Source organism: Loa loa, assembly GCF_000183805.2.
Source record: "Loa loa unplaced genomic scaffold supercont3.78, whole genome shotgun sequence".
NCBI classification, from domain to species: domain Eukaryota; kingdom Metazoa; phylum Nematoda; class Chromadorea; order Rhabditida; family Onchocercidae; genus Loa; species Loa loa.
Genome location: NW_018108258.1, coordinates 109,713 through 120,768, shown reverse-complemented (window position 1 = coordinate 120,768; position 11,056 = coordinate 109,713). Strand labels below are relative to the sequence as shown.

At 27.3% G+C, this 11,056-nt stretch overlaps 1 protein-coding gene across 1 annotated transcript in view; it reads right to left on the bottom strand.

Moving 5' to 3' along the window:
- The window catches only part of LOAG_17457 (CBR-NRX-1 protein), a gene marked incomplete at both ends in the record, with an annotated part of 12,055 nt that extends 6,705 nt beyond the window's left edge, over nucleotides 1-5,350 (bottom strand). The window contains 8 exons of the mRNA XM_020450118.1: nucleotides 1,159-1,317; nucleotides 1,482-1,642; nucleotides 1,872-2,060; nucleotides 2,403-2,502; nucleotides 2,619-2,741; nucleotides 3,842-3,950; nucleotides 4,710-4,865; nucleotides 5,013-5,350. Of these exons, the coding sequence (XP_020306253.1) occupies nucleotides 1,159-1,317; nucleotides 1,482-1,642; nucleotides 1,872-2,060; nucleotides 2,403-2,502; nucleotides 2,619-2,741; nucleotides 3,842-3,950; nucleotides 4,710-4,865; nucleotides 5,013-5,350 (1,335 nt within the window). The remainder of the gene's footprint in view (nucleotides 1-1,158; nucleotides 1,318-1,481; nucleotides 1,643-1,871; nucleotides 2,061-2,402; nucleotides 2,503-2,618; nucleotides 2,742-3,841; nucleotides 3,951-4,709; nucleotides 4,866-5,012) is intronic.
- Between the last annotated feature and the right edge of the window lie 5,706 nt (nucleotides 5,351-11,056).

The window sequence follows — 11,056 nt, the reverse complement described above, 5'->3', positions numbered from 1 at the left end:
TTCATTTAGATACAAAATAAGAATAATTATTGTCATATTACTGTAACAAAAGAATAAGTCCATATTATACAAATCCATGTTTTCTTTTTTTTCTTGGCTATTTATTTCATAACTAAATGGACAAGTGAATTAAAATAAAAATTTTACATCACAAAATTTCAGATTTCTCTAATATTCCATAAAATGCAAATTAAATTTTGTGTTGGTGTTAACATAAAGATGAAAATGGAAGGTAAAAATTAAATAAATCTCAAAAAAAAAAAATAGTGAATATTGCACGAACACATTAAAAGCATTCGAAAAAACATACACATTAAGTAAATTTTGCAAATTAAAAAAGTTTTTGTCAAATAAATAGAAATTTTATAAATTTTTTAAAATGTATAAGTTTAAATTTCTGGCTAAAAAAAAGAAGAAAAAAAATTGAAAAATTAACAAAAATTTACGGAAAACCGGATATGAGGAAGAGGGAAGATGACTGGAAAGCAATGGAGGGAGCTAGATTACTAATTAAAGGTTATGTGACGAAGCCATGCTAACATTTCTAAAGGGGATAGAATACTTAGCAAAACAAAAAAAAAAAAACTCATTTTTGGCACACCTCAATTGGTCACTTACATGTACTGCAGCGACAGATGTTGTTCTCTGAAGTTGTTAAGTTATCAGTGTGTATTAAACCTTTCCGTTCTACTATTGATAAATTGTGTGTTTGAAATATGTTACATCATTGAAGTGATAGTGATAAGAGTGGAAAGAATCAATCCATCGAAGATATGAAATTAACTAATTATCTTCTCAAATATGCAAGTGCCTAAAATTAGCTCTTAGACCTGAAAACTAACTGGAATTTCTTAAATTTGAAATAATCGCACAGTGAGTGATAAGTTGACGAGATGAAGTTATTCTGATAACAAATATATTCCAAATCATGTCCCCTTGAAATTTTTCCATTATTTTTAGAATTTCCTAAACTTATACTCCAACTAGATTTCAAGATATGACTGTATCCGGTTCCCTTCATCTTACTGTAGAAGAGAATACCATCTTTTATTACTTTGAAATTACACCTCTCACACATCAATAAAATTTTAGCAATTTATTAAAAATGATATATTTCAAAAATGAATGAAATACTGAAAGTGTAAAAACGGAACTAACCAATGTTAGCGTCCTGAAAACAGTAACTGTATGCCATCGATCATCATCATATCGACTGGATGGATAATTGCTAGAAATCCGTATTAACCGTTTTTCCGTACCATCAAATTTTGATGTTGCGACAACTGCACCATCGTCCAGGATAATGTGAATGTAATTCTATAATAAAGAGATGAAGGATGTTAGAAATAAATTAGCAAAGAGATGCTTAATTTTAAATTGAAACCATTAGAAGGGTGACATTATGTCAAAGGTGACATTACATCATAATTAATTCGCATTATTTTAATATTTTTAATTTTAGAAAAATCTTTAAAATTTACCAGACGATCACCACCAACATATAATAGAGCTCGAGCATGTGTCGTTTTGAAAGATAATGTAATATTTTCCGATCGAAAACGTATCATTCCGGCAGAATTATTGCTAACATCATAACCGATCCATTCTTCACCATTAAATGATAAATCGGAATCAGACCGACCTGAAGAAAAAAGGGAAAAAAAAGACATCAATTAATCGATATTATTATTGAGTTTTGTTTTATTTATATTTAAATTAACGAATATGATTTCAATAATTGATAAATTTAGTTTAGAAAAAAAAAAACTGACGGATGACATTGTTAGATTCTATGAGGTAATTAATGATTTCTTCATTATCAAATATCTCTGAGATGGAATACTGAAAATTAAAATTTCAATTTCAAATACCTTGTTCACAACGTTCTCCACCAAAATCTGTAAATGAACAATCACATTTCGGCCCTTCATCTGTACTATAACAAATACCGCCATTTTGACAGAAATAATCATTTGTATTAAGGATATTTATTGGTTTACAATAATCATCATCCGATTGTCTTATACCAATACTTTCAATTAGTTGTGGTGATGTGATACCTGAAAAATGATTTGTGACTTCAATAAGTCTAATAAGAAATTAAATCCATTAATTAAAATGAAAAATGATATAAGTAAATGATAGGAAAAGTAATTGAGCATCAAATAAAGGTGTACAAATGCATAGGTAAACTAATAAATAACATATGTAAATAGTAGTAAGGAAATGAATGGTATCAGATAAGACAATGAAATGGAAATGTATTGTCAAATGAGATGCAAATGTATTGTCAAACAAATGAGACAGTTAAGATGACAAATGTGTAAATAAATAAAAAAAATTGAAAATTTAACAAATAAATGTGGAATAAAAATAAATTTATAATTTAAACAAGAGTTAACCTTGTGGATAAAGTCTATACAGTAAATTTTTAACTCCGCCAGCAAATGAGATTGTATGCCGCTTTAACGGTGAACTCATTGCGCCAAGCAAATAGGTATCCTTAAATGGTTTATTCCAGAATTAAATTGGATCAATATCATTGATTCGTGTAACTTTAATTATTTTACCTTTTTTTATTATTATAATGGAAAGAAATTTTAACAAAATAAAATTACCTTTGGAACACCGCCAATAAACATATCAGAGTTTGTTTTCAGATTACCAAATACAAAACTATGTTGATTGAGAATTTTGAAAAGGACCGCATCATCCAGTTGTAATTTCACATTTTCCCAAGCCTAGAATAATTTGAGGAGCTGTAATGTGATGATTATTCATCGCATTATTATTCTCAAATAACTTGAAAATCATTCTTCAGAAAAAGTGAGATTATAAGGTAATTCCCTCCCTCTCTCTCTCTCTTTTTCTCTCCTTCTCTCTCTCTTTTTCTCTTTTTAAACTTGAACAAACGTAGTAATTTATCTGGACTTCAGTTAATGGTTCTTTTGAATTTTGTTGTATTGAAAAAACTTCCAAGAAACTATCATAAATTAGGCTTAACGGATCCAAAACTATGCTTTTCATAAGATTAGATAAATTAGAACTTAGCTTCAGATTCCTAATACATATCACATTTTGATATTATTAGTGTCAACCGTATTATCACCTAAATTGTCAACGTATAGTTGAACAATGTGTTATTTTTATTTCTTTTTTTTTGGTCTACATTAAGGATGAGCAATTAATTTTTCCAAAGGGCCATATAAGAAATTTGAACGATTTTCGAGATCGGACTAATATACTTAATTCAGTTCTGTTCAATACCGTATTCAATACCGTATACACATACATATACTATTCATTCATGAAAAATAGTAAATGAAGCATTGTAATGGATTCACTGAAAATGTGAAGGACCTAATTATATCATTATTTAATATTGAGATGATGGACTTCAACATTGGAGGATTTTGATTTAAGGTTAGGCTGTCATCGCCTATTTATGGTATTACAAAGAAAAATAAATAGGAAATGACAACATATGAGAAGCACTGATTAAATTTTGGACAAATATATAAATTACATTCAAAAACACTAAGTTGGATATCTTCATCTGAAGCAATTTACATAAAACAACTACGAAAAGAAACCTAGCCAACATAAGTCAAAGGAAGAGATTAAAGGACTTCATTAATTAGACATAATTTTTTCATTATATATGTAGCCAATCAGAGACAGTTTCTATCGTCTACCAAGATGGCGGACAGGCTTCGTGCCCAAGAATCACACGGTCTGGTAAGGAAAGAGTCGCAGAAGAGGATGGCAGGCTTCTCCCGCGATATCGCAGGAAGAAAATCAGGTTTAGATATATGAATTCTTGCAATGATATGAAAATAACCTGAAATAAAATCAATCGATGCCATCGATAATCGCTCACTTCCACATCATTCATTCTCATCGTGATAATTGGTCTTTCTGATGATAAGTAATTTGTTTCATCTCCTAATCTGTAAAATTGATTCAAATTTGTAAATTTTCTTTTTTTTCCTACGAACTGACATATGCTTTTATCAGTGATAATATGTTAAAAAGAAATATCAATTTATCAGTAATAAAAGTAAAAAAAAAGAAAATTATTTAAAATATTTATTAAAGTTCAAAAAAAGATCAAAGATTGTAAAGGAAATGGATGTGAAAGAATTTGAAGAGTATGAAAGAATATAAATGTGCTATGCCTAAACATTGATAAATTAACAAAAGGAAAGCCTCTTCAGACATAATTTAGAGAAATTTATCGTAAGTTGAATGACTGGCCAAATAAGGTTCAAACGTAGCAACGGTTTTTTTTTGTTTTCTTTTTTTTTTTAAAAAATTCCATCAAATTTATAGATAAATCTCAAAGAGATCGTGACAAGTGAAAGGACGGCGATGTGAAGACCAATTTGGATCACATCACTTATAGCCTTATGGAGACAACGATTAGATGGAGCCTAAATTTGCTGCATTAAAGCCTAACAATGAATTGTCTGGTGAGTTAAAATATTTAACTCAAACTTTTTTTTTGGCGAACAAAATTAGTTAAAAATTAAAAAGTAATGAATAAATCTTATCTAAAATTAATGCTTTGAGTGAAAAATTTTGCTTACAATTATTCATTTTAATTTATCATTTTCTTAATTAATATTTGTTTAAATTTTCGACAAAATATAATAAGTTAGAATGAGACAAATATTTTTTGAAATTAATTATTTAAATTTGATTATTACCTGAAATCTAATTGTAATTTCTTGTTAACAATTGTAAGAGAATAAAAATTTCCCTGAACTCCACCATCATCAGTGTACAATAACAATGCATTGCTTTGTTTCGTTCGGAAATCCAATGATAATTGATTTTCAAATGTATGCATCCATTTGGAATACCTGTAATTTCCCACAGGTAATTTTATAATTTCTTATCAATTAAATGATTACAGTCTTAAATTTACGGTTAGTTGAAAGTTTCAATCGAAGAAATTGTACGTTTGAAACATTCATCTTTTTCTTAACTACACAAATAGCATAACTTACCTTGCATATGAACCGGGAGCTCCAGAAAGTAATATAGCATTTGATCCTTCCACTAATAATATCATTAATAAAAATAACAATTTCAACAAATTTAAATATTCACAACCGCATTGCCACAATGAAGATTTCAGGTTGTTACTATCAGCAGGAACAATAAATTCGGAATGTTTCCGGAGGCAATTCAGAATAAAATAAACAGTGCAATAAATTGATACTGTTTTCCGCTTGTACTTCATAGATGGTACAGCAGTTGCTGTTATGGAGGATGATAAAAACGAGGATGATAAAACGGTTGATGACAATGATAGCTGAGATGATGATGATGATACCGCTTTCATTGTTAATGGTTTTGATATAAACCATTTCATTTGATATCTTGTTGAACTTTGTTTTCGTTTACAAGATGTATTCAGTTGTGCAAAAGAATAGATATAATTTTTAGGTAGCACTTGAGGATTTCTAAATGACCCATTAAATTCCAAACTCGAATTCAGATCTCTTGAATATGAGGCAGTAGTTGTATAATCTATGAATAAATTTATTCGAAGATCAGAATTTAAAAAATTACTTGATCCTAGTTCAGCAGCTTCGTTTAGTACTGATGATTCGCCTGAGTGATTGTTTTGAGCAAATAATGTTTGTAGTACATTTGTAGAATAGTAATGAAATTCTGAGTTGAATTTTTTTGTTAAAATAAAATAAGCAAATTTATGCTTTAATCGAGAATATCCTTTGCTATTTCTTTTACTCAAAAGTTTTTCGAATTTTTCCCTCTGAGATATCAATATTTCCGTTTTTTTAAAATAGCACAATTCCTCCATGAAACATTGATTAAGACATAGTTCCGGAAACGAAAAATCTAGAAAAAAGTTGAAACTTTATCATCACAAAAAGTACATCATCATTTTAATATTGGCTAACGTAATTGGCATGTATTAATGATATTGAATCCTATTGCAAATCCTGAATTTATTTATAGCATCTTTATCTCATTTTCATTTGCTACATTGACAAGTTTCATACTTCCTTCCTTGGTAAGTTCTTTTTCTTTTTTTTCTCACTAATGAAACATGACAATTTTAATGTTTAAACATGAGAAAGGATTAAAGATAAAAAGATGAATTGACTAATCAGATAGATTGAATTCTCTCAAGTGTTGTAAATCACCATTTTTAGTATAGTATGATTACCAATCAGTTTTATAAATCAGAAATAAACCAAAAAGTAATGCCAATATTAATCATACATTATCATCTTTTCAATCGTTTGAATAATGAAGGAAGAAGTGATAAGGCAATTTCGTAGATCTCTGAGTATTGAAAAATTTACATTTTCAATTATACAACTTTTAGTGAAAATGAAATCACTGACCAATTGAGGGGAAGATGAAAGTAACGGTCATTACATTTTTAACTTTGTTCTACTACTAAATAGCATATTGAGAAAATGGACAAGAAAGTTTCACATATTATATGTTCTTTAGTCATTTATATCTATTAACTTTTCAAATCTAAGACCTTTAACCTTTTATTTTAGCAAAATAATAAATATATAATATATAAATATATAAGATATATAAATATTAAATATATAATATATAAATATAAATATATAAGCAAAAAAATATATAGTAAAATAATAAATATATAAACATTTTAGCAAAATAATAGATATATAATTCTTATCAAAGTTTTCAAATTATAATATTGAAATAGAAGTGGCAAATTTATTTATAATTAACATGAAAAGGATAATGAAAAAGTAGAAAGCTGAATAAGTTAAAAGTGAGATAAAAATAAAATGAAAAGTAATATGAAGCAATTAATTATGGGAAAAGAAGTAAGCTAAATTATCATTCTATCATTTTATCGAATTTAATGCTAATAATAATGAGTGGGATAAGAAAAAAGATAATAGTAATAAGTGATAAATGAAGAATGGAAAGGAAGAAATACACTAAATTGTTGTTAATGAATAGCTTTTCATTCTTCTCAAACAATTTATCACCTGCAAACCTTTTGTTATTTGATGAGTGGAATCGAAATAAAATTTGAAGCAATTAAAAATCATTAATTAATTTTACAATGAATAATTGTCACCTGATTATATAAATGATAAAAGCAAAGAAAAACAATCTAAACTGGATTAGTTAATCAATATCCAAATGTTTTTTTTTTTCCTTTTATCGTTTATTTTCTGGAAGAAAAATATATTAAATGGAAATAAAAGACCGGAAAACATAAATTTCGCTTTTTTTTCTTTTTTAAATAATAATATAACGAAAATAGGCGAATTTTTATTTGACATTATATGCTTAAAGGATGCAATTCTATTATTATGAATTGATTTAATACTGCTTTGAAATCGTAAATTCAAAATCACATCAAAGTTATGATCCTTTATATTCCCATGCTAATACATACATATATATGTATATACATATCTGTAAATTTCCAACTATCATTATCTCAACCACAAATTTGAAAACTATTTTGTAAGTGATGGCTTTTTTATCTAATCAACTAGAAAAAAATAAAGTTAATTAATTAATTAATTACCTCAATGTTATAACAATTGTTGTACAAAAATTTTCTGACTTCCTCATAACAGTGATTAAAAAGAAAAAAAAGAAAAAATTTGAGAAGGAATAACGAATTTGAATTATTTAAAGAAGAAAAGGGTAAATAAAAGTTCTCGATTTCAAAAATTCATCCAATTAGAACTTTTGAGCAAACAAAAATGGCAAAGCTACCGAATAGCTATGATACTAATGCTTATTAAGGAAACTAAAATATATCTCAGCCAATAAGGCCCTATTTTGTCCGATAAATTCTCTCATCTTTTTAAAATAGCTATATGGTATAATTTATCATTGTTTGATAAGTTTAAAAAGAAAAAAAAATTTTCACTCATTTTTAGCTCTTCAAAAAGACTATTATTTGCTTGAAAAGGGAAAAAAAAACCATTTATTACTTATCAGAGAAAGGAATGGAAGGAAAATGCAATGATAATAGTTAAAATTTATTTCATAATTTTCTTATTAAAAATTAGAATCAATGAATGGCGGCTCTTTTGATGATAACATATTTCAGCAAAAGTAACTTATATGAAAGCTTCTAACTTTCTAAAAATAGCATAAACAAAGAATGAATTTTAGAATTTACTACTAAAATTAAACGAAAATCCCTTTTATCATGTGATATGTGACATTATTTGAAAAATGACCATGGTTGTTATAGTGAAAGGAAAGCATCTCCACTGGACTATTACTACTACTCTGGCCAACTACATTACCACTAGTGACCACTTCAACTTAACTTCAATTGAACGCCTTCAAATAAGCTAGACAAATTGTTAGACATAATTTTAGAGAGTGTCAGTTAAAGTAGCAAAGATTTGAGATTATATGTAGTGATGATTAACAAGTAAACAACATAAAAATCCCAAAAGCTTATCAATAACAATGGACGGGCTAACTAAAAGATGACTTTGACATTAGTAACTTTGATTATTAGCATTTAGACGGAAATAATATTTATTCAGTTCAAAAGAGAAATTATAAATAAAATATAGGTTAGTGACAATTCTAGAGAGTAGAATATGTTAATGAGGATGGATCTTTTTAAGCTTCAACTCTGCTTGATGCTAGTTTTAGCTCAACTCAATCTTGCAGTATGATTTTTTTTTATCTAAATTATCATTCAAGCGAAGAAATTGAATAGCTTTAGAACATATTCATCTATTCATTATTTAACCATTCAGTTAACTAATGCCAGAGAAAATTCACACATTTGGGATATGCAGATGACAAAGATATGATGAAAGAAGAAAAAGGTAGTAGACAACATCATTTGAATTTTAAAAAAATTTTTCTACAATCAAAGATTTTCAATGAGAAAAATTAGCCAATCGGGATTGCTTATCCAAAAGATATATTTTGATGAATTTTTAAATCGATTAAATTATGAAATTTTCGAATAAATTGGATCGTAATATTTCCAGATTGATCAGATTGATCGGATTGTTAAATGAATCGGATTACGTTGCATTCGTTGTTATAGTAAAAGAAATGAAGAGATGAGATTAGAATGACATTTCATTCTTCTTGACCTTTGAACTTTCATCATATTTTTGAAATGAAAAACGAACTATCTACTGTAATTACCATAAGAAGTTAGTAACGAATTGGTTAATTTTTAATGGAAAGATAATAGATAAGATCAAAACTGTTAATGTGATGGGATTTGTATATTTTCCATCATTACATTGCATATATGCTTTGCTAATGGAATCTGAAAGAATATTTAATTAAACACTTAATTAAATGTTTACTGCACCTAATGGATTTAAATAGCTTAGCTAAAGGAATAATAATTACAAAGCTATGGAAAATATTTATTTTGAATTCTTCTATTATTCTAAATCCATCAGATATTTTATTTGACCATAGTAGACGACATCCTACTCTATTGATACTTTCAAAGATAACATTTTACTTTTTTGATATTTCAAAAACAAGCAAGTATCAAGCATAGATAATTCAAACATATTCATATTCCACAAATACTAATATTTTTGCATATTTTCATCCCTTCATGATTATTGATCGATATTCGTGATAGCATTATGCTTTGTTGTAAATTTTCATGAAGCGATCTGTCTTTCAAAATAAAAAAGTGTCATAGAGATATCGATGTCAATCCTGTATGTAATAAAACTTGAATGAGTTAAAGATAATAGCATATTGGATGAGATAGGAACGAATTTAAGGAAACAAATTTTTCTTTAGTTGTAGAAAAAAGAAAGTTTCATTTGTCTTTCAATGAAATGAAAGTGGAGAAGATGGAACTAGTGGATGTCAAAGTTTCATGTAATAAAATAATATAAATTTTGAGAAGAAATGTAGCAATTCGAAATCATTTTACATTTAATCATTCAAACAAAAGGTTTATAAAATTTGAAATCTTAAAATAAATGAAAAGAAGAGAAGGTGACATTAGGCTTTGGCTTTGGGCTTTTACAGGATATATCTCAACGACATTAATATCCAATTATTTGCTTTATTGGAAATACATTTAATAGCAATCATGACAGCTAAAAGATTATAAGAAAGGATGATAGAACAATGACAAATTAGTGACAATAAGTTAATTAGGTGTAAGATGTACGGCGAAACAATTAACGATTTTAGAAAGAATTTTCAGAAATTAATTGAAAATGTTCATTCTCAAGACGTTTTCCAGCATCACACATTACCCCTTAACTTTTTAATTTTAATAAGGAAGAAAAAAAATTTTATTAATAGAAGAAAATAAAAATTTCAAAAATTACTACACAACGATAAACATTTCCCATTGGCCAATTTGAGAAACTGATTTAAAGCAACCAAAGAAATAAAAATTTATAACGTATTTAAAGCGCAAAACGTGCTTAACGTGTGCAGCTATTACACCAAACGTATTAAACGTATGAAACGTATGTATTCAACGTATACAGTTATATTACACCAAGCGGATTTAACGTATATAATACGAAAAGGAATAGTTTTATTAGGGTTATATTAAATATAATTAATATGAAATATAGAAAAATATTATAAAAAAAAACTTTAGATAGCATAGTTGATAAATAGAGCGAAGAAATTTTAGCGTCACGTATTATGCATGTATCTGTATTTTCCAATATGGATGGTTTAAGATGTTTCGCCGTTATCGTGAAACAAAAATTCCCGATGGGATTTCATCTATAAACACATCCAACTGCATTGGTGACTCTGTTTTAGATTTCAAAGCTTTAGGCTAATCTAAATTCCAACATTTGGCCATAGATGAAGAAGAGGACAAAGCTATCACTGAGAGAAGTATTCATCCCATCAGATATTATGAAAAATTACTGAAACTATTGTTGCAATTATATAAATAATACTTTTTTTTAAAAATTTATCAAAATTAATGATTCATAAGCATATCGATAAAAATGGAATCTTTCCAATCATTCTTACCTGTATCTTTATCCTTTTTCTTTATCATAATTACCTGTATCTT